We start from the raw sequence: 25,084 nt of genomic DNA, 5'->3' as shown, positions 1-25,084 counted from the left end.
GCCTGAGGCTGGCTGCAGCCCGCGAGATGAAGAAGCTGCCTGCCCATGATCCCAGAGCACAGCCAGCTGCAGAAGCCACCTGCCTCATGTCTGCCCGCCCCACATCCTAGGGGAGATGGAGAAACCAGGCCCCAGAGCCTGAGGCTGGCTGCAGCCCGGGAGATGAAGAAGCTGCCTGCCCTATGATCCCAGGCCGCAGCCGGCCGGAGAAGTCACCCACACTGCATCCTAGGGAAGACAGAGAAGCTGCCTGCTTGTGGTCCAGGCACCAGCACCTGCGGCTGGCTACAGCCTGATAGACGAAGAAGCCGCCCACCCCACAGTCCCGGGCACCAGTACCTGCGGCTGGCTGTGGCCCGGGAGACAGAGATGCCTCCCACCCCGTGGCCCCAAGCACCAGCACTTGCAGCTGCAGCCCAGGCGAAGCCACCTGCCCACCATCCCCTGTGGCTGCAGTCGGCCTGGACGCCTATGGCTGACCAGAGGGAGGGAAGCCTGGGTCCTGGGTGTGGGGCTGAGGCAGAGGTGGTTAGGGGCAATCAAGCCAGCAGGGGAGCAGTTAGGGGCAATCAGGCAGACAGGCGAGTGGTTAGGAGCCTGCAGTTCTGGATTGTGAGAGGGATGTCTGACTGCCGGTTACCCCCCGAGGGGTCCCAGATTGGAGAGGGTGCAGGCTGGGCTGAGGGACAACCTCCCCCCCACCCCCCATGCACGAATTTCGTGCACCGGACCTCTAGTAAATCCTATCTAATAAAGGAGTAATGTGCAAATTAACCATCACTCTGCTACACCCACCAGCCACGCCCAGCAGCCAATCAGGAGCGAGTATGCAAATTAACCCAACCAAGATGGCTGCGGCCACGAAGAGAGCAGGAGGGAGGCTTGGGTTTCCCCAGCAATGAAGGAAGCCAAGCTTTCCACACACCCTGGCCGGCCCAGGCCTCCGCTTAAGGCTACAAAGTTTCAATTATAGAAGATACATAAATCCCAACAGAAATGGCTGCTGCCACGGAGCGAGCAGAAGGCTTGGCTCCGCTACACGCTACAAAGTTTCAATTGTAGAAGATAAATAAATCCCAGATCCCAGGGCCTCTGCTTGGGTCGCCGGGGGTGTGGCCGGCCTGCAAACCACCACAGGCCCCTCACCCAGGCCACCCCACACCCCAAGGGAACCCCCACCCTGATCCAGGACACCCTTCAGGGCAAACCAGCTGGCTCCCACCCATGCATCAGGCCTCTATCCTATCTAATAAAAGAGTAATATGCAGATTGACCATCACTCCAACACACAAGATGGCTGCCCCCATGTGGTCGAAGATGCCTGCCCCCATGTGGACACAAGATGGCCACCGCAAGATGGCCAGCAGGGGAGGGCAGTTGGGAGGGACCAGGCCTGCAAAGGAGGGCAGTTGTGGGCGATCAAGCCTGCAGGGGAGGGCAGTTAGGGGTGACCAGGCCAGCAGAGGAGGGAAGTTGGGGTAAAACAGGCTGGCAGGGGAGCAGTTAGACATCAATCAGGCTGGCAGACAGAAGTGGTTAGAGGCAATCAGGAAGGCAGGCAGGCGAGCAGTTGGGAGCCAGCAGTCCTGGATTGTGAGAGGGATCCCAGATTGGAGAGGGTGCAGGCTGGGCCCCCCCATGCACGAATTTCATCACTGGGCCTCTAATATATATATATTTAAGATGCCAAGGAAGGGATACTTTAAGTAGAAGTAACAAAATAAAGTTTATCTGGAAGAATAAAAAAAACAAAGATATGCCCAGCTGGTGTGGCTCAGTGGCTGAGTTTTGACCTATGAACCAGGAGGTCACAATTTGATTCCTGGTCAGAGAACATGTCCAGGTTGTGGGCTCAATACCCAGTAGGAGTTGTGCAGGAGGCAGCCAATCAATGATTCTCTCTCCTTTTCCCTTCCTCTCTGAAATATATATATATATTTTAAAGCAAAGATTTTTTTGAGAGACATAATGAAAAAAAAACCTAAACTTATTAGATACTAAAATGTTATTAATTCTAAAGAAAAACATAATTCTAAAAATATTAAATACAAAAATGCAATGGAGGGTCACAACACTGCATAGATAATGTTAACATAGAGCAACAAAACAGCACAAGTAACCCTTATTGTTGATACATGATGAGGAGGCCATTAGACTGAGGTGGTTCTGGTACCTTAGCAGCCTAACCAAACCTAAGCCAGCAAATGCCTTAAAGTTAAGAAATAAAAAACAAAGGGCAGCCAGTCACAAACAGGCAACTAGGCTTCTCCAAATAAGGTAAATACACAAGTTCTTGCCAAAGTTCCCTTGATTTGCTCCCAACTTTCCTCTATGTAGGTCCTTCCCATAGCTCCTATTTGTGGAGCACTCCTAGCCCCTTCCCACTGGGCACTGCCACATTCAAATAGCTTTGTGCTCAGTAAACTTAAAAATTTTAATATGCCCAACTCGACTTATCTTTAAACATGAGAAAAACATCATAAATCAATAAAAAATGAAAAGATATTCACTAAATGATGTTGGAAAAGTGGTTATTAATTTGAAAGCTAGCAACGTTCTCTCTTTTACTCCTTCTTTCCAAGAGATTTTTATAAGCTCTTAAATCCCTTTATTAAATCCTTGTTTGAAATAGAGTATTTCCTGTTTTCTTATTTGAATCTAAACTGATACACTTCTAAAAAAAATATCTTCTTTTATCTGTAAATGTAAATATTATAATACCACCCAAGAAATTGCTTTTAAAGTTAAATGGATTTAGACACTTGCTCCATAGCTGAAAAAGTACGCGTACCTGTATCCTTAACTGGACTCTAGGGGGCAGCAGAGATTTATTCACACAATCAAAAGTTACATCTTTTTAAAAAAACTTACCTTTATTGTTGAAAGTATTACAGATGTCCCTCCTTTTCCCCCATTGACCTCTTTTAGCCTGCACCCCAAAGTTGCATCTTAACCAAAAGTGTACACTTTGGTTGTTCTTTTCAATGCTCTTCTGCTCTTTCTTATGACTAAGCCTTAATTAACAAACTGGGTGGCCAGCATTAGGAAGGTTGTCTGAGGTCATGCCAAAAAGCCAAAGCAAAGATTCAAATAATCACTTTTGTGTCATTAAACCAATTCTTAAAAAAGATAAGCCAACTAACCACAGCTAATATACTGTTGGCTAAGCATACTTAACCAGCACATATTAGTATGAAAAACTGATGACTATAAAGCACTTAAATCATTTTAGGACTTTCTACTCCTATAAGTACAAAAAGTATAAATAAAGAACTAAAGTCACTTAGCCACTTTTTTAGAACATTTGATTCACATTAGAAGTATATCAGTATCCCAGAAATTGTTGAAGACAAAAGACTATGAAAGCATGTTCAAAAATTCATGGAACTCTGACTTACCCTCCCACTGTAAACAACAAAAATTCTGGATAAGTAAAATGCACCTAGAAGCTGACAAAGTAAGGGATGCTTGGGCCAAAATTAAGTGAATGTAGAAATCCAGGGAAGTATGAACAATATTGACAGAAACTGGCCTAGAGCATCGCTAAGCCAGGTAAATTTCAACTTTGGTTTACACCTCTGTACAGGCACAGGGAAGATAAATTACCCAGGTCCTCCTCAGCATGTCAGTTCTAAGTAAGATTGAGACACCTAAGGGCTACCCTTCGATGTAAAAACAAACTAGAAGTAACCACTTTGAATGCTGTACCCCTCCTCCTCCACTGAAAGTGAAATTGCCTCTGTTGGAAACTTGGGTCCAAATATAGGGAGGGAAAAAATCTCTTGAGTTTTATAAGCATAAGATGGCCCACACAGTTTTGCGGCCCAACTTCATACCTCTGGGTGGTTTAAAATACCTCAGGCTGAGGATTAGATTAAAATGGTTACAGATTCAGGAGTCTCACAAAGGCAAATACAAATATCCTCTAAACTATAACTCCTATTCCAGGCCTCCAAGAAATTCCCACAAAAATATGAGTTCACAAAAATCATGAAACCCAAAAGTAAAAGACATATCATGAATGACAGCCAGCACTTATCAGACACTCAAAGATGGAAGTTATGGCAATTGTGAAACACAGAATATAAATAAAAAATATTTAAAAATGTTTATAGAAATAACCACACTGAAATTATGAGCAAAGAGTATGAGCCATAAAAACAAAAATTAAACAACCAAGCACAGAGAGTCAAATAGAATTCCTAGTCATAAAAAAACCTAAGTGATATTTAAAAACTCAGTGAAAATGGATAAAATAGTAATAAAAATATGAAGTGGGTTTAAAATATAGGACAGCAACAAGGCATATATTATTAAGCCTTTATTCCAACAAATTCTTGAGTTTAAATGAAACAGACAAGGCCCTGCACAAATGTCTCACTATATCTAAATCAAAAGGAATAGAAAACCCAAATAGTTTTATAACCTTTAAGGAAATTGAATAAGTCCAAAATATGTCAATCAATCAATCTCTCCAGGCCCAGCTGGCTCCTCTGGCAGAAAAATTTCAATCTTACACAAATGCTCCTAAGGAACAAAATGGGCATAACATTCCCAACTCATTTTGTGAAGCTGCCAGAACCCTGACAACAAACCCAATAAAGACGGGGCGGGGGGAAGGGGGCGGGGAGTGAGGTGACCTCACTGATAAATGTCGATTTAAATCATCCTAAGCAAAATATTAACATACTAAATTCAACAACAAAGTTGTGTGTGTGTGTGTGTGTGTGTGTGTGTGTAAAGTCCTGGCCAGGTAGCTCAGTTGGTTAGGTTTTGGAGTCAGGGCACATACAATTATCAACCAATGAATGCATAAATAAGTGGAACACCAAACTGATGTTTCTCTCTCTCCCTCTCCCTTTTTTTTTCTCTCTCTCTAAAATCAATTTTAAAAATTAATAAAAAAAGACATATTATGACCAAGTTGGGCTTATACAAAGAAAGGTTGATTTAACATTAAAAAATCAATTAATTTCACCATATTATTAATTATAAATAGGTTAAGAAAAAAATCATATGGCCTCTCAGTAGATGCATAAAGCTCACATTTTATAAAACGGAAATGTAGTCATGATTTTCTTTAAACGTCTCTTAGCAAAAGAAATAGCCAGAGTATCTACAGCAAGTACTATGCATAATGTTGAAACATTGTATTAATTCCCTGTAAGAGTAGATATAAAATAAGTATACTTGCTGTCATCACTTTTATGAAATTGCTGACATTTGATCTTTTTGGCTCCCAAAGTGTCAATATTATAAGGTTCGACATAATAAAATTTGATACTAATGACAGATGTCTTAAGGGCGCTTTATCATATCTGAAATCTGCAGTCAAGAAACAGAAAGCTATACACTTAAATACTAAGATAGGATAATTAAGGGAGAGAAAAAGATACCAACACCAAGGAGTACTATGAATAGGTGGAAGTGTTTATTTAACAAATGCTAATAATGCAATATCATGTGCCAGGCACTCTTTAAGTGCTCCACAAAGATCAATTCATTTCATCCTCAGAACAAGCCTATGAGGCAGGTACTTTGGTGATCCTCATTTGACAGATAAGGAAACTAAAGGAGAGAGAGTCAGTACTTTGCCTAAGGTCACATAGCAATTAAGTGCAGTGTCAGGGTTTGAACCTACATGGACTGACTCTGGAGTCCTTTTTCTAAAACTTAAACCATGCTGTCAACCATAATGCTGTAACTGTTCTGCCAGAACCATTAGAGAAGAACTTATCCAACAAATGTACTTAAGACATTGCTTGTTGGTGTGAGTGTAGGGATACTGTTCCAACTATCTATTTATTGGTGCATAACACATCTCTCCAAACCTATCAGCTTAAACAACAACTATTTATTATGTTCATAAACACTGTGGGTCAGGGGATTAGGGCAGGCACCGCAGATGGCTTCTCTCTGCTTCATAATGTCTGGATGGGAAGAATGAATGGTTGGAGATTGGATGACTTAAAGGCTGGACTCAGCTGGGCCTGTGCACCCAGTACCCCATGTAGACCCTCAAAACAGCTAGAGATTTTCACACCATGGCAGCTGGAATCAGAGAGGGGAATCCAGAGAGCAAACATTCCAAAGGTTATAAGGATGCATTTGCAAGGCTTCTTGCAACCTGGCCTCCGAAGTCGTGCAGCATCATTTCCTCCACACTCTGTGCGTATGACAAGTCACTGGGTCCAGCGGGATTCTGGGGAGGGGAATTATGCTCCACCTCTGGTGGGAGAGGAGCAAGGTAGCATTGCCGAAGAGCAGTGCGGGAAGACAGTGTCAAGGCCATCTTTGGAAACACAATTGGGCATAGACTCAGAGAATGTTGACGGAGCAGTCTTCCACTCTGCCATCCTTAGCACATCCAAAGAAGTAATCTATCCCACAAATGTATTTAAGAAATTGCTTGTTGGTGTGAGTGTCTCAGTCCTTGGTTTTAGGTTGGCTGCATCAATTCCAAGCACCAGAAGGAGATGTAACAAGGTCACACAAGGGTCCTCCTATGAGTCTCCTTTAACGAGAGAAAACAACCTGCTCCCAAATGTCACAGCCAACTTACCTTCAGGTCCCATTGTTCAGGTGACATGGGCAAGTGACCTTGTCCATGTGTATACCATAGCTGAAAAGGAAGTTGAGAAAGAAATTATTTAGCATTTTGTCTTGTACAGTAAGAAGGGCTTCTGCTAATTAAAAAAAAAAAAAGGAGATTCCGAGTGCAGAATCTCAGAGGGAAGTGGGGAGGGGGATAAAGGTGATCAACCAAAGAACTTGCATGCATATATGCATAACCCAGGGACACAGACAATACAGTGGGGAAGGCCTGGGAGGGGGGTGGAGTGAGGGTGGGGATCAATGGGGAAAAATGGGGGGTATATGTATTATTCTCAACAATAAAGATTTAAATTAATTAATTAATAACAAATAAATAAATAAATAAATGGAGGAGGGAAAATGACTGTTGAGTGACCAGCATCTGTCACAAATATAGGTAACCGTACTTTCATTTTGCAATTCTTCTTAAGTTATTTAAGAGAAAATAGCCAGGTTTATTACATATGTACATATGGAAGTTCCATAAGAGTATGAGACCAGAGGGCAAATTGGGCAATTAAGGCTTATATGGCATTTTGAGCTGATTGCTAATTACATACCAGGCACACTGCTAAGAGGCAGGGCATAGCAGTGAATAAGACAGACAACATCTGGCCCTCATAAGGCTTACAGTCTGGCACAGAACCGAGATTTATAACAAGCAATGATATAATTAAACACAAATGTGTTGTGCTATGAGAAATGCACAATTTGCTATAAATAAATGTTTCTTTATAGAATCATAATGAAATGAAAGAAAAGATCAATAACTACTATAAGAGGTACAAGGTCTTTACTAAACCTAAAAAGTAATTACTGAAAATCATGATTTTTCCATTATGTAGGGGAGTGAAGCACTAGTGTGGCAGACAGTGTCCTTGTCATTAGATAAGTTACTCTATCAAGAGTCAGAGACTATTCACTGGTATTTACTAGGGACCAATGAACTCTCTCTTAAGACCATCTGACCTGCTTCTATCCAACGGCATGCTCACCATGCAATCTGGATTACTTCATCACCTGTCCAGACACTTTGGATAACAGATTGGAATCCTCCAGTCTCTGAAAAGTTTTATCTGCTACCATAAAGTGTTGTTTTGTTAAATTTAATGTGAGCATGAACAATCTTAGGCCTAATCCCTCTTCAGGAGCCTGAAAATTGAGAAAACAGATCTTCAAAGGTAAAACACTGGACAACAAAAGGGGTTTTATGGAAAGTAACCTCACAAGGTGATCTAATCATAAATTCCTAACTGGGCAGGTCATAGGGATAGTCACGCCCCAGGCTTTTATAATTTTTTAGTAAAGGGTTTATCTTTGCCTTAAGCAAGCCCTGTCCATTGTTTCTATGCATCTTGGTTAACATACCTTTGAAGTAAACTTTAATCACCCTCAAGAAAGCACATAATCTCGTTAACTATCCTGCAATCTAATCCCCACCTTGCTTTCCCACCTCCAATAAGTGCATAAATGAAGTTGCAAAACTGTTATGCTGCAGAGCATTTGAGATCTTGCTCCCTGGCATATGTCATCAATTTTGCTCAAATAAACCCTTATAAAAACTATCTACAGGTTTGAACTTTTTTACGTTGACATAATTCAGGCTGGGAAGCCAAAGTGAGCCCCACTCTATGCACTTCCAAGATATAAAGCTGGTCCTGCCCAGGACAGCACTAAGACCCACCTTGTACATTCCTCGGACTACAGCTATGGCATCTGCCAACTGCTGGTGGCAACATTTTCTTATTAATTCTTCATTCTGCAAGCCAGAAATAAGTACAAGGAGCACCATAATGTATTTCCAAAAACAACTCTCACACCTGCTAGGGAGGAGCTCAGTATAAAATCATTGAAATCATCACAATCTCTTAAGAACTTCATTTTATTATTATTTCTCCTATGGTATAGCTCTTATAGCACATTTCATTTTTACTTACACTTAACCAAAAGCAATAGTGTCCCTCTGGATAATTTGAAGATTTTATTTCATTTTACATATAAAAATCTTTTTCGTATCTTCCTAGAACTGCTTTTAAAAATAGTGAAATCTGCCCAGCCAGTGTGGGTCAGCAGTTGAGCCTTGAACCAGGAAACAAGAGGTCATGGGTTTGATTACCTGTCAGGGCACATGCCAGGGATGCAGGCTCTATGCCCAGTAGGGGGCGTGCAGGAGGCAGCTGAATGATGATGTGTCTCACCTCATGATGTTTCCATCTCTCTATCACTCTCCCTTCCTCTCTCTCTAAAAATCAACTAAAAACATATTTTTTAAAAGTAGTAAAATCTATTATCAATTCATATCCTCTTTTGCTCCTTCTACTTTTTGAATGAGATAAACTCATGAAAAAAAAAATCTAGAGCTGCTAATCCATAAACTACTTATTTTCTGATCAAATAATTTAACCAGCTCTATTTAGCATAACAATGAAAGATACCAACTCTGATTCCAGCATGGACTGTAGACAACAATAGGGTTTAGAATCAGGCGGAATTAGATTTCAATATCATTGTGCCATTTACTATTATCTGTCTGCCCTTAAGCAAGTTACTTAACCTTGGTAGTTCAGTTTCCATATTTGTAGATCAGGGATAAAAGTATTTCCATTTTAGGATTGTTAAGGGACTTGTGCTTAAAAGGCTTAGTATGGTACTTAGAATGGTGTGGTCATCAATAGATGGAGAGCAGTGAGTGAAGGCCTTGGGGGTTAAGAGGGAGGGGGTAGAGGGGGTAAAAAGGGGAACATCTGTAATACTTTCAACAATAAAGATAAAAATTTTAAAAATAAATAAAATCATTAGCAGAAAATTTAAAAAAAAAACACCACAAAACAATAGATGGAGATGGGATTTTTGTTTTATAACAGATAAATAAGAGGGATGCCTATTGATAATGACAGATAAGTATGCAGATTAAGTTGACCATAGATTTTTAAGAAATTCCTCAAAGCAGCAGAGGTTTCATGCCTTTATCTCCAAATGAGCCATTAGAGCACAAACAAGATCATATAAAATTGTGGCTAAGAGTCAAATCTCAGTCATCAAGCTCTCTGGCCTGGAACCCAAACTGGTGATCCTGAGCAAGTTAATTAACATTTCTGTGCCTCAGTTTCCTCATGTATAAAAAAGGGATAATAATAATGCCTATTTCATAAGATTAATGTGAGGATTAAATAAATTTGTATACAGAGTACTTAGAAAAGTTCCTGACACATGGTAAAGCTACATGTATTACACAGCTATATGTAGCTCTGTGAAACTGTTATATGGGACACAACATATACAAATTACGTTGCCGTCAAAAATTGCTAAATTCAAAATTGTATTACATACATGTCTAAGCACAAGATCAGTCTATACACAAAATGAAGGTAATGAAACAAACAAACAAACAACAACAAAAAACACAAAGGAAATTAGAGACATTCTACCTGTTGATAATGTCTTTCGACTGTTAGGATCCTGTCATGTAGAACAGCAAAGAGATTGAAAGACTCCTCTTTAATCCGGTCCTCAAACTTCAACTGAAGCAATTCTTTCAGGAACCCAAAATCTACCTGAAGGGATCTAATAGTCTAAAAATAGAAAAATATACATTATTGTAGAGAGTAAGGGATTGTGATGCCATGCTGGGTTCTGGGCATATAACCTGGGTACCTGACCTGGTCAGGAGATTGTCCTGCCTTTTAAGATTATCTGTCAAATACTCTTTATATTGGGAATTCCAATTAATCTGCTAAAGGAATATAAACTAATGGAATAAGGGAGAAGAAGTTCCTAGTGTTATAATAAGAGACTAGGAAAATTCTGGGACAAGTGGACTAGGGGAACTAAGATAATTAAACAGCAGTTTGCAGCCACCTAGTAAATCCTATCTTCCCTAAACCAAGGATACTTCTCCCCAACCAGAGGGTTAAATCACCATACTCAGGGAAACTCAATAACAGAAATCCAATTAAGTGCCATTTGCCAACCACACCCAAGGACAAACAAATTAAGAGAATAAATCTCCTATTGGTACAACAGCATAAAGCTGATGAATGTTCCATTGCTCCACCCCTAGGACCTCCCCTAAATGCCCAGCCTTTAAAACCCCTGAAAATGAAGGTCCCAGTATACTCTCAGGAGAACACTCTGTGTCATTCCCCTCCTGCTGGGGTTCTTGTTCTGGCATCTAGAAGGGTTCAGGAATCTGGAGAAAGGCTATGTGTAACTTAAGTAAGAATCCAGAGATGAAAGATAATATGAATCCCTGGCCCCATCAGGGCAGGAGGCAACCAATCAATGTTTCTCTTTGTGTGTCTCTCCCCTTTCCTTCCACTCTCTCTAAAAAAGAAATCAATGGAAAAAAAAAATATCTGCGGGTGAGGATTAACAATAAAAAAACCCAAGCAACAACAAAAAAAAACAAATAAAAACTAATCAATATACTGGTTATATATTTAAGTGGTTGGCTAGTGGATTCATAACAAACATGATTTTCTGATCCGAAAATCACATCTTGAGAATTATACCTTTGAGTTATGACAGAGGATCATTGCACTTTATTCTGTATGAAAGTAAATTACTAGTGTTACCTGTGGGACATGGAGGCCTTGGTTCTAGTCTTTTTATTTTTCTGTTAATCCTCACCTGAGGATATTTTTCCATTGATTTTTAGAGAGAGTGAAAGGGAAAGACAGAGAGAAACATGGAGACACATCGATTGGTTGCCTCCCACAAATGCCCAGAACAGGACCAGAGCCAGGGATTGAGCCTGCAACTGGGGAAGGACCCTTCAGTCCACAGCTCTATCCACTGAGCTAAACTGGCTAGGGTGGTTCTAGTCTTCTTGAAGGAAAGATTTCAATCAAGAGACAAAGTATAGAAAAGCAAGCATGAATTTACTGACCACAGCAAAAACAATATACTTAAGACAGTGAAAGAAGGAAGGGCTACAGGAGAGCCTAGGCTGGGTCACCCATAGGATCACCCAATTGGGGACACCCTAAGAGACTGCAGGGGAAAGTTGTTTTTCTGGAACCTGGGGATCAGAGCAGGGAATAACCATCAGAGAACCAGCTCTGAGGCAACCCACTCCCACAAACCGGTATTGAATGCCACAGGGAAAGCAGGACCTAAGCACTGGCTAGAGAAGACCAATAGACCCGGAGGTCAATCCAGAAACACTGCCACCCAGGGGTTGAATCACAAATTGACTCTTGTGTAAACACAAATAAAGGAATACAAGAAATTAAGACACACTGCCTGCTTAAAAATCAGGACTGGCTTACAACACTGAGGAGCAGTGAAACACAGGGAACTGCAATACTGTCCTGACTGGGAAACAGGCGTGCCAAACAGAACTGTAGAGGAAGTGAATGACCTTCACTACTGCACATTTTATTTTTTTTCATCTTTTACTTAAGAAACTAATTTTTTTCCTTTTTTCCTCACTTGATTATACCTTTTCAATTATTACATTTTATTTTCAATCAGTATTATTACTACTACTATTTTACCTTTTTTAAAAAAATTATTTTATTTTCTCTTTATTTTACTTTGGGATTAGTGTTCTACATTCTATTTTCATCTTCCCTTTAGCATCATTTTACTCTATCTCAACTTTACCTTTATGCCATCACTCTCTTCCTAGCTTTTCCCCTTTTGTTGTCCTGTTTCTCTTACCCTTTTCCTGCTTTAGATTTTCCCTATTCTTTCTTTTTACCCCTGTTAAAATTTCACCCTACTTATATATCTAATTTCCAATCCCCTGCTCCAAGTCCATACACACCTCTCTCTTCTCTGTCTTCACTATCCAAAAAATTGTTTTTCTTTCTGTCCTTTAGTTGTTGTTTGCGTGATTGTTGATTATATCATTTTTATGCTTGATTGTGAGATTTTTTTGCTTATTCTTTTTTTGTTTTGTTTTTGTTTGTTTTTTGCTTCTGTTTTCCCTCACCTCGCTTGATATTAGTTGTTGTTTGTAGTATGTATTCATCTCCAGGTACTTGTTGCTGGCATTTGTTGGGATCAGTGGCTGTTCTATTGGAGTTTTCTCCCCATATATATAGTTTGTTCCCCTCTTCTTTCATATTTTCTTTCTTTTCTCTCTTACTTTTTTTTTCCTTTTCCCAATTTCATTTTGCACTCCTTTCTTTCTTTTTTTTTTTTTCTCTTCTTCTTTCTCTCCTATCCTCTAATTTGCCTTTCTGTGGTGGTCACCTTTATTTGGGGTTATTAATATCATATATACATTTAAGTTCAGTGCCTTGTGCGTTGGACCTGGTTGTGTTGTATTTTGTGCCTTTAAATCAATGCAGGAGGGAGAGAACTACATAACCAAACACCCGGAGAAGAGAGACCATGGGGAGACAAAGAAACAGCCTGCTTGTGAAAGAAAAGCAGGCATCACCAGAAAAGGAAGTAAACGAAATGGAGGAAAGCAACCTGTCAGAGAAAGAATTCAGAGAAATGGTCATAAGGTGGCTGAAAAGAATGGAAGACAAATTCAACAATATGTGTAAGAACCAAGAGGACATGAAGAACCAAGAAGAAATGAAAAATTACATTGCTGCTGTAAAGAACTAAATAGAAAGCATCAAGAGTAGACTAGAAGAAACAGAGGACCACATCAGTGAGCTAGAAGACAAGGTGGAAAAAAATACCTAAGTAGAGCAGCTTCTAGAAAAAAAAATTAAAAAGCAGGAGGAGAGCCTAAGGGAACTTTGGGACAACACCAAACAAAACAACATCTGCATAACAGGGGTTCCAGAAGGAAAGGAAACTGAGCAAGGAATAGAAAACCTGTTTGAAGAAATAATGACAGAAAACTTCCCTGATATAGGGAAGAAAAAATACACACAAATCCAAGAAGCTCACAGAGTCCCAAGCAAAATGAACCCCAAAAGACCGATGCCAAGGCACATTATAATTAAATTTGCAAACACCAACAACAAAGTAAGAATCTTAAAAGTAGCCAGAGAGAGACAGAAGGTTACCTACAAAGGAACCCCCATCAGACTAGTGACTGATTTCTCAACAGAAACTCATCAGGCCAGAAGGGAATGGAATGAAATATACAAAGTCATGCAAAGGAAGGGTCTGAATCCAAGAATACTGTACCCAGCAAGGCTATCAATCAAAATTGAAGGTGAAATCAGGATCTTCACAGACAAAAAAAGGACTAAGGGAATTTATTACCACCAAACCAGCAATGCAAGAAATATTAAAGGGTCTGCTGTAAAAAAAAAAAAAAAAAAGAAAAGAAATAGGAAGTGAAGAAGGAACATAGGGGTAAAGAATAAAAATGGTGACAAATAAGCACCTATCAATAATAACTTTAAATGTAAATGGATGAAATGCCCCAATCAAAAGACATAGGGTAATGGATTGGATAAGAAAACACAACCCATATATTTGCTGTCTACAAGAAACCCACCTCAGAAAAAAAGACACACACAAACTGAGGGTGAAGGGATGGAAAAAGTTTTTTCAGGCGAATGGAAATGAAAAAAAAAGCTGGGGTAGCAATACTTATATCTGACAAATTAGATCTCAAAGTGAAGGACATAACAAGAGATAAGGAAGGCCACTTCATAATACTAAAGGGAACAATCCAACAAGAAGAAATAACTCTGGTAAACATATACGCACCCAATATAGGAGCACCCAAATACATAAAAAAAACTCCTGGAGGATATCAAGGGAGAGATTGACAGCAATACAATCATAGTAGGAGACTTTAATACCCCACTATCACCATTGGACAAATCCTCTAAACAAAAAATCAGCAAAGAAACATCAATCCTAAGTGACTCACTAGACCAGATGGGATTAATTGACAGCTTCAGAACATTTCACCCCAAAGCCACAGAATATAGATTCTTCTCAAGTGCAGATGGGTCATTTTCAAAGATAGACCATATGTTGGGTCATAGGCAAAGTCTCTTCAAATTCAAGAAGATAGAAATCATATCAAGCATCTTCTCAGATCACAGTGGCATAAAACTGGAAATCAACTACAATAAAAACAATCCAAAAAAATCAAACACATGGAGACTAAACAGCATGCTATTAAGCAATGACTGGGTTACCAGAGAGATCAAAGAAGAAATAAAAAACATCATGGCAACAAATGACAATGAAAACACAATAACCCAAAATCTATGGGACACAGCGAAAGCAGTCTTGAGAGGGAAGTTCATAGCTCTACAAGCCTACTGCAAAAAACAAGAAACAGGGGTAATAAATTACCTAACCCTACAACTCAAAGAGTTAGAAGAGAGCAACAAGAAAAGCCCAGTGTAAGCAGAAGGAAGGAAATAATAAAGATCAGGGTGGAGATAAACGACATTGAGACCAAAAACACAATACAGAAGATCAACAAAACCAAGAGCTGGTTCTTTGAAAGGATAAACAAGATTGATGAACCTCTAGCCAGGCTCACCAAGAAGCAAAGAGAGAGGATCCAAATAAACAAAATCAGAAATGAAAGAGGTGAAATAACAACAGACTCCAAAGAAATACAAAGGATTGTTAAAAAATACTATGAACAACTCTATTCCAACAAACTGGACAACCTGGAGGAAATGGACATATTCCTAGAAAAATATAACCTTCCAAAACTCAATCAGGAAGAATCTAAACATTTCAAAAGGCCAATAACTATGGAAGAAATTGAAGCAGTCATTAAAAAACTTCCAGCAAACAAAAGCCCGGGGCCAGATGGCTTCACAGGGGAGTTGTACCAAACATTCAAGGAAGAACTAAAACCTATCCTCCTCAGACTATTCCAAAAAAGTCAAGAGGAAGGAACACTTTCAAGTTCCTTCTATGAAACCAGCATCACCCTAATACCAAAACCAGATAAAGACAACACAATGAAAGAGAATTACAGACCAATATCCCTCATGAACATAGATGCCAAAATCCTCAACAAAATTCTAGCAAATCGGATCCAGCACTACATCAGAAAGATCATATACCATGACCAAGTAGGATTTATCCCAGGAATGCAAGGATGGTACAATATCTGCAAATCAATAAACGTGATACATCACATAAACAAATTGAGAGATAAAAATCACATAGTCATATCAATTGATGCAGAAAAAGCATTTGACAAAATCCAACACCCTTTCTTGATAAAAACTCTCAACAAGGTGGGAATAGAAGGATCATACCGCAACATAATAAAAGCCATATAGGATAAACCCACAGTTAACATCATACTCAATGGGCAAAAACTAAAACCATTTCCCCTAAGAACAGGAACAAGACAGGGATGCCCATTCTCACCAATCCTGTTCGACATAGTACTGGAAGTATTAGCCATTGCAATTAGACAAGAAGAAGAAATAAAAGGCATTCAAATTGGAAAAGAAGTAAAGCTGTCCTTATTTGCAGATGACATGATACTGTACATAAAAAAACCCGAAAGCACCATCAAAAAACTAATAGACTTAATAAATGAATTCGGCAATGTAGCAGGATACTAAATTAACGCTAAGAAATCTATGGCATTTCTATACACCAATAGTGAACTTACAGAAAGAGAGACTAAAAAAGCAATCCCATTTACCATCGCACCAAAAAAATTAAGATACTTAGGAATAAACCTAACCAAGGAGGTAAAAGACCTATACGTGGAAAACGACACGACACTGAAAAAAGAGATAGAGGAAGATGTAAACAGATGGAAGAACATACCATGTTCATGGATTTGTAGAATCAACATCATTAAAATGTCCATACTACCCAAAGCAATCTATAGATTCAATGCACTCCCCATTAAAATACCAACAGCATATTTCACAGACCTAGAAAGAACTCTCCAAAAATTCATCTGGAATAAAAAAAGACCCCGAATAGCCACAGTAATCCTGAGAAAGAAGAACAAAGTAGGTGGGATCTCCATACCAGATTTCAAGCTGTATTACAAAGCCACTGTTCTCCAAACAGCCTGGTACTGGCACAAGAACAGACATATAGATCAATGGAATAGAATAGAGAATCCAGATATCGACCCAAACCACTATGCGCAATTAATATTTGACAAAGGAGGCATGAGCATACAATGGAGTCAAGACAGTCTCTTCAATAAATGTTGTTGGGAAAATTGGACAGATAGATGCAAAAAAATGAAGGCAATGAAAGAAAAATAGCACATGATCTTACTCATTTATGGAAAATAAAGAACATTATAACCTGATGAATAAAAAGATACCGAGGCAGTAAAGCACTGAATATACTGTCAAATTACAGTGGGAAGGCTGGGGAGTGTTGGGGAGGGAGGGAAATAGATCAACCAAAGGACTTGTATGCACTCATATAAGCACACCAATGGACACAAGACCCTGGGCGGGGCGGGGCTGTGGGATGAGGGCATGCGACAGGTGGTAGGGGAGGCTGGGGGATGGTCAATGGGGAAAAAAAAAGTAGATATATGTACTAATATATGTAATATTTTAAACAATAAAAAAAAATATCCTAGAGCAAGTGAAGTCTTAAGAAACTCCTTAAATTGCAGGAAGAAGCTGAGATGACTTTGTCTTAAGAACCAGCCCAGGTGTGCTCTTCTGAATAATAAATTTAATTAAGAAATAAGTTTAAAAAAAAACAGCCCTTATAGACTACTTGTTCTGAAGAAAGGAGGCACAGGGATCCTGGTGTGGTCAGACAAACTGCTGCTGAACCACAGACTCCCAAAGATACTATAAACTCAGATACAATATGACCAAAACACAACCAACAACTCGAAGATGCTGGAGAATAAAAAAGAAGGGGGTGGGCGGGAGAAGGAGGAAGAAGTAAAGTGGTAGACAGTGCATGTGAACTGTGTCTTTAAGAAGGTGCCCAAAACCTGCCACACATTTCCATCTAAATTCTACTGATCAGAACTTAGTCGTTTGGACATTCCTAGTTGCAAGAAAATACAGTTATAAACTTTCCTGAAGGCATTAAAAAAGACAACAAATTGGCAAGTGTGTAGGAAAAGGGACAGCCTCAGAAATTACTAGTGGGAGTGCAAATAGGTGCAATCTCTATGCAAAACAGTTTGGCAATATCCTTAAAATGACTAATGCATACATCCTCTGATTCAGAAATTCCACTTTTAAGAATTTACAGCACATGCCTGGCCAGCATGGTTTAGTGGTTGAGTATCGACCTATTAACCAGGAGGTCATGGTTTAATTCCTGGTCAGGGCATATGTCGGGATTGCAGGCCCAATCCCCAGTGTGGGGTGTGCAGGAGTTAGCTGATCAATGATTCTCTCTCTTCATTGATACTTCTATCTCTCCTTATCTTTTCCTCTCTGAAATCAATAAAAACATATATTTTTTAAAATGTCCATGCCCTAGCTGGTTTGGCTCAGTGGATAGAGCATCAGCCTGCAGACTGAAGGGTCCCAGGTTCGATTCCAGTCAAGGGCACATGCCCGGGAGGCAGCCAATTAGTGATTCTATCTCATCATTGATGTTTCTCTCTCTTTCTCCCTTCTTCTCTCTGAAATCAATAAAAAAATATTTTTAAAAAATGTCCATCAATAGGGGGATAGCTAAATAAATTATGCATTTTATGATATGATGTACTTGTGAAATATGGAATGATTTTCAAGTTCTATTGTTAAGTGAAAAACCAGAAACAAAATACATAAGAGTATTTATAGTAGTAGTATGCTACCCCATGTGACAATTTTATTGACTAGCGATTTTAATATTAACTTTTGATATCTGATATATATGAAATGTTTTATTTATTTTTTGTTTGTTTTTAAAATATATTTTTATTGATTTCAGAGAGGAAGGGGGAGGGACAGAGAGATAGAAACATCAATGATGAGAGAGAATCATTAATTGGCTGCCTCCTACAGGACCCCTACTGGGGACTGAGCCCACAACCCAGGCATGTGCCCTTGACCAGAATCGAACCCAGGACCCTTCAGTCTGCAGGCTGATGCTCTGTCCACTGAGCCAAACTAGCTAGGGCAAATGTTTTATTTCTTTACAATCAAAAAAGGTCCCCCAAAAAATGGGTCCAAAGGAACTATTTGACAAAACTCTATGTTGGGTAACACAGTTATTCATTATATTGTTCTCTACATTCTACAATTTTTAAAAAGTATTATACATAGAAAATGTTCACAGATGTTAAAAAAATTCCAAAGAGAGTAACAAAATATCTCATTAAACAACATATATAAGCACAACATGAATATTACATAAATATAAGTTTTGGTTCATAGCGACAATTTTTAAAAGCACAACTTGTCATCTAATTCAGTTTGTAAAAGATGCTAATATTTTAAATTTTTTGATCATTTCAATTCTGTCAAGGAAAGAGACCTAAAGGCAATGAATACTTTGAAAAATCATTCCAGAAGTTTCAAATTAATCCAGATTACCTGCACTAGTTTTTGTGTAGATGAGCTTAGCTCTTTTAAAGGCAAAATTTCACTGGAATCCGTTTGAGTAGCACGGTCTGTGCTGAAAAAGCCAACTTTCAAATCATCTGATATGTTACGTCTGAAAAAAAAAATATATTAAATGTGTTTTATGTAGTATTTTCTTAAAATATATATTAGTGAGTATATTTTTGTATAAATCACATTATGTTTTAAAGATTTAAAGGGGTTGATAAAGTGAGGAAACCTCTGAATTATCTGTTGATAATTTGAGGTTTCACCAGGACTCTGCTGGATTATCCAATTCTCTGGATTATGGCATTTTGCTCCACTGATACTCATTTCCAGTTTCTGTGATACTGTTATAATCGTAATTAGCTAATCCTACATAATAAAGAGGTAATAAGCAAATTGACCCTCACGCCCTCACAAGATGGCTGCCTACAACCAGGCCGGCAGGGGGGTTAGTGAGGGATGACCAAACGACTGAACAGCAGGCTGCGTGGGGTGATCAGGCCGGCAGTGGGGGGGCAGTTAGGGGTGACCAGGCTGGCAGAGGGGGGTAGTTGGGGGCACCAGGCCAGCAGGGGGCGCAGTAAGAGGTGACCAGGCCAGCGGGGGGGGGGGGTAGTTAGGGGTGACTGGACTGGCAGGGGGTGGTCAGTTGGGGGCAACCAGGCCGGCAGGAGGGGCAGTTGGGGGCAATTAGGCTGGCAGGGGGGGCAGTGAGGGGCAACTGGGCCAGCAGGGGGGCAGTTGGGGGTGACCTGGCTGTCAGCGAGAGGCAGTTGGGGCGACCAGGAAGGCAGACAGGTGAGCAATTAGGAGCCAGCGGTCCAGGATTGTGAGAGGGATGTCCAACTGCCGGTTTAGGCCCGATCCTAGGACATCCCCCAAGGGGTCCTGGATTGGAGAGGGTGCAGGCTGGGCTGAGGGGACCCACCCCTCTGTGCACGAATTTCATGCACTGGGCCTCTCGTTTATTAATATTAATAATAGGAAGAGAGCAAAGGGGAGGCTAGACATTATAAACATGGCCATCTGGGCAGCTTCACCAGGAAGCTGCAGCTTCACGCTCCCCAGGGAACCCCCCCCCCCCCCCCCCCCCGGTCCACTCCTTGCAGATCATTGGGGAAAGGGTTCCAGCAAAGGTGCTTGTTTGTCAGTCTAGCCTGAGGAACAATGAATTGGCTAGGGGGTGGACCCCATCAGAAGTGCATAAAAACTAGTTAAAATCCCCAAAGAGTTCCCTCTCTCTTGCGTTGGTTCTTGTTCTTACTTGCTCTGTGACCTGTACTTGTCCATTGGCTCGCCCGTTCTTCCTCCATAGCCATGTGGCCTTATGCAGCCACATGACCCAGGGCCATGCAGACTCCACCCACAGGATGCTGCACTGGACTGGACTTTAATATGGAGCATACATATTAAATCAATAACAATTTCAATTTAAAAGCCCCGTTTTAGTACATCATCTACTGTTTGTGTTCTACCACTTGAAGTCATTATAAATTATGCACAGGAATATCAAGTGAAAATACTTTAAGACAGTGGTTCTGTGGTCTGAGGTCCCCTGGGGCTCCAAGACACTCAGAAATCCACAAGGTCAAAATTATTTTCATACAAACATTAAGATTTTGTTTGCTTCTTCCACTTTCATTCTCTCACAAGTGATGAGTGGAGTTTCCCAGGCTACAGGTTATGTGACTGCATGGCGGATTGAATGAGAATTCAGCTACCTTTCCTTAAGCCAGATATTGAAAAGACTTTCAAAAATGTAAAAAAAAAAAAGTGACACTAGTTTCATTAGTCTTGTTTTGAAAAATACAGTTTGTTTTCCTTTAAAATGTGTTACTTATTTTAACACAGAATTGACTTATCATTATTTTAAATAAATTTCTCCTTTTAGATGTGTAATATGATAACTGAATAGAAAGAACCTAAATTTTAAAGCTCTTTGAGGTCCCTAATAATTTTTAAGATCATAAAGAGGTCCTGAAACCAAAACTTTGAGAACTGCTTCTTTGCAATGATCATGTAACTGTACTGTATTTGATTTTCAAACTCAATTCTTGAAAAATCTGAGCAGGGCAGAAGCAAGTATTTGTACACTCCTCCTACAGAGCTTTAACGACAGGCATCTGAAACAGTAACCAGAAGGCCAATATTCTGGATGCAACCTCTCTTTTAGAGGTTGATCAAACTTACCACAGCTATCAGTTTCTAAAATGTCAGCTAACCCTGACAGTGTGGCTCAGTGGTTGAGCATAAGCCTATGAACCAGAGACCAGGTTTCAATTTATGGTCAAGGCACATACCTTGTAGTAGGTTCGATCCCTAGTGTGGGGCATGCAGGAGGCAGCCAATCAATGATTCTCATAATAGATGTTTCTATCTCTCTCCCTCTCCCTTCCTCTATGAAATCAATAAAAATATATTAAAAAATAAAATAAAATGTCAGCCCAGTAGAATTATCAGACTTTCAGTGCCAGCTCCTAAGACAGGGTGTCTGCGCTTCTGTCCTACACAGGGATAAGAGGGAAGAGGTTTCTTGTGTGACTCTGGACATTGCCACACATGGAAATGATGCCAAGAACTGCCACGGTCATCTAGTGACCACAAGAGGGTACAGCCAGAGGGGCAATGCCAGGGCATAGATGAGGAGTTTTTAAAAAGATGGAAATAATTTTGACTGTTGACTTTGTTTAGCCATTGACTCAACTCTCTCTCTGTAAAAATCAATAAAAATATATCTTTAGGTGAGAATTATAGATATACATAGTGTCCCCAAATATGTATACACACATTTTGAATGCTTATAAAGGCAGTGTTTATTAAAATACATTTTATTTTCAAAATTGCGCTATCAGCTGTTATAGTACGTATACATTTTGGGGGACACCCTGTATACGTACTGATGCTAGACCTCATCAACAGTATCATCTGGGGCAGGGAGGGAGCATCAGTAATGTAGCTCTTAATGTCAATGAAAATTTCTAGTGTTTTTCCACAGAAAACTGTATTTTAGATTTGGTTTAATTCATTGCAGGGGCCTATGTTTTTCTCAATAACACAGTACTGTTGGGAGAGAAAATCTTGGGCCCTGAGTGTCTCTGCACATTCTTCCTGGCCATGCCAAGAATGCAAAGCCCTGGCAGTGCTTTCCGCAGCCATTCTCCAGAGTGTGTTCACAGTGAGCACCCTTGAAGGAGGACATGACATTTTCCTCCTGCAAAACAAAATGTCTATGGTGTCAGGGATGGAGCTCAACAACATGGTCTTCCCCTTTCCAAGGCAGGCCTGGCTGAGGCAAGCATTAAGTGTTTAATCAGTCAACAGAGAAGATCAATGCTGAGTCCCTACTAAGCCCCCAATATGGCAGTATTAACCAGTGGTGGGGTGGGGAGTGGGTAGCCAGCCCCCTGGTGGCAGGTTGATTCCTGGACCCACATTATAGGTCCTAGTAATCAAAGAGCAGAAGTGGAAGTGGTTTCTCTTGCCAAGACACCTAATAACCGACTCCTGGAATTATTGCTTCCTGTCCCAACATCTTTATGATCTGCTAGTCTGGAGGTCTTAATTCTCAAGGGAAGAATGCTTCCTCCCAGAAACACTTAACCAAAGGCAGAGAAAGTGGTCACTCCAAGGGCTGAAGTGAGTGCTTCCTATTACCAAGGGGCAAGTGGGTGACTGGTAGACAGCGGAGTCAGGGGAACGATGTTTGGAACGCAGGAGAGTCTCTGGAATGCCTCCAATCATTTCCATGCTGAAGGGGAACAGAATGTGCTGCCCCCAAAACATGACTCTTGGGCATAACTCTTGGGCATTATCTTGAGCTGGTTGTTTTTAAGAAACAGCAGGCACAGGAGAAGCTCTGATAAACTGGGTAGAAGTTGCCCTTTTGTAAGGGACATTTGCATTTATAAGAAAATCTCCATCTGCAAGGGTATCTCTAGGGACCACGTAGAAAAGGGTGATTCAATATCTATAAACTCACCAATAGAAAAGGCTCAGGCTAAAATCTGCATAACAACCATACCTAATTACCTCCCATAATTGGCTCCCCACTTCCCCCAACATCTTCTTTAGTCTTTAGCTGTAAATGGAATTGAAGGTGTTGACTTGGACTATTTTTGGGAATTACTTCGCTTTCCTGGGTATTGCCCATGTACTAGTATACAGAAGGTATATATGTTTTTAATTTTTTTTTCAAACTACAGGAACAAACTGGCAGAGCAACTTACAGCAGATACAGAAGGTCACCTTCCTAGAGATAACATCAGTTGTATTTCAGCTCCAAGCCCAGAAAAGCATGTGACACCAGGACCAGTTGCAAGGACTAACAACCCCCTGCCTTGACACTGACCAATCAGTGGAGACCACGATCCAGAAGAAACACACCTAGAAAACTGATGAATACTCTGCTGAACCCCTCCCCTAAGACCTCCCAGAAGATCCCCACCAGCTAGAAAGAGATAAAAGCCTCAAGACAAAGTACCCAGCATGTGCTCTCCCTCTGGGGAGCAGCCCACTCCATTCCCTTTTTCCTCTTCCCTCTCTTTTTCCCTCACAGGCATACGTCTCCTAAACTCTGAGAATCCCCAGGACACTTGCAATGAGGGGAACAATGGTCAGCGGCAGCTCGTCCCAGGCTAATCCCCTGAACCTGTTCCTAAGACTTCCCAGAGAGGTAGGGCAGCCCAGCCTAGGCTCTCCTGTTGCTTCTTCCATGCTAAACAATTACTTGTTTTGCTGGCCCCAGGTTTAATAAACTTTCCCTCATAGTCACCTGGACTTCATGTCATGAAATTTTTCCTGCACAAAGTCAGGAACCCACACACTACCAGCCCTGTAGACAGACCCACTCAGGGCTAGGTCCTCTGTCTGGTAACACTCTTTCAAGAGGTCTTAATCTCATCCTTTTGGGGTCACAACTACATTCTGCATTTGCAACTACAATACTGGGTAAGTCTTCTTTTACCATCTTACTTCCTCTTATTTCTTTATTTTTATTTCTTTATTTATTTTTATTCCTTCTGCCTATTTTTTTTTAACATATTGATTTTTTTACAGAGAGGAAGGGAAAAGGATAGAGAGTTAGAAACATCGATGAGAGAGAAACATTGATCAGCTGCCTCCTGCACAGTCCCCACTGGGGATGTGCCTGCAACCAAAGGTACATGCCCTTGACCGGAATCGAACCTGGGACCCTTCAGTCCTCAGGCCGACGCTCTATCCACTGAGTCAAACCGATTAGGGCCCTTCTGCCTATTTTTAGATGGAGCAGCCTGCACTGAATTCCATGCCACATCAAAATGACTATAGCTTGGAGCCCTGCTGCTTGGGGAAAACTCCAGAAAGGTCCTCACGAACCAACAAAAGATGGGCTGGAAGGTGCTCGTGTTCCTGCACTGAGATGTGTCTTCCATGTCTCCTTTAAAAAAAGTGTTTTGAAAGCATCAAGAAGAAAAACAAGTTATATATATACATACATGTACATGTACGTGGGCATGGACATGTACAAACACTCAAAAATGGGATCTGTTCTGCCTTCTTTCACTTAATATCTGATCTTGACTATCTTCCAGTTTCACTAAATAAACTTCAAGTACATCTGTTTCATTAGTTTCATAAAAAAAGTCAATAAAACTAGAATCTGATGCTGCACACTGCTCTAAACATTCTCATGTCTGTATGCCTTTAATCCTCATTTCAGACCTATGAGGTAAATTCCATTATCTCCAGCCCCAATTTATTATTATTATTATTTTTAATAATTATTTATTGTTGATAGTATTACATATGTCCCCCTTTTTTCCCCTTTGACCCAATCCAGCCCCCCACTTTTACTACTTAAAAATCCTCGTTAATGTTTAGTATAGAAAAGGAAATATTCTGTGTTCAAATACTGGTGAGGTTTTTGCCTCCTGTCTGGACCCTGAGTGCTGCTACAACCTATCTAATAATCCTATCTAATAAAAGAGTAATAATGCAAATTGACTATCACTCTAACATACAAGATGGCTGGCCCTATGTGGTCAAAGATGGCTGCCACAAGATGGCTGGCAGGGGAGGGCAGTTGTGGACAATCAGGCCAGCAAGGGAGGGAA

At 40.4% G+C, this 25,084-nt stretch overlaps 1 protein-coding gene across 1 annotated transcript in view; it reads right to left on the bottom strand.

The window, feature by feature from the left end:
- The window catches only part of LOC308241281 (uncharacterized protein C10orf67, mitochondrial), a gene marked incomplete at both ends in the record, with an annotated part of 151,335 nt that overhangs the window by 117,915 nt on the left and 8,336 nt on the right, over positions 1 to 25,084 (bottom strand). Inside the window, 4 exons of the mRNA XM_080654695.1 lie at positions 6,563 to 6,622; positions 8,279 to 8,353; positions 10,023 to 10,166; positions 18,978 to 19,098. Of these exons, the coding sequence (XP_080510821.1) occupies positions 6,563 to 6,622; positions 8,279 to 8,353; positions 10,023 to 10,166; positions 18,978 to 19,098 (400 nt within the window). The remainder of the gene's footprint in view (positions 1 to 6,562; positions 6,623 to 8,278; positions 8,354 to 10,022; positions 10,167 to 18,977; positions 19,099 to 25,084) is intronic.

The sequence above is a fragment of the Plecotus auritus genome, assembly GCF_963455305.1.
Source record: "Plecotus auritus genome assembly, chromosome: 1".
In the NCBI taxonomy this organism is placed as follows: domain Eukaryota; kingdom Metazoa; phylum Chordata; class Mammalia; order Chiroptera; family Vespertilionidae; genus Plecotus; species Plecotus auritus.
The sequence above is the reverse complement of the archived record's forward strand: the minus strand, read 5'-3'. Positions and strand labels throughout refer to the sequence as shown.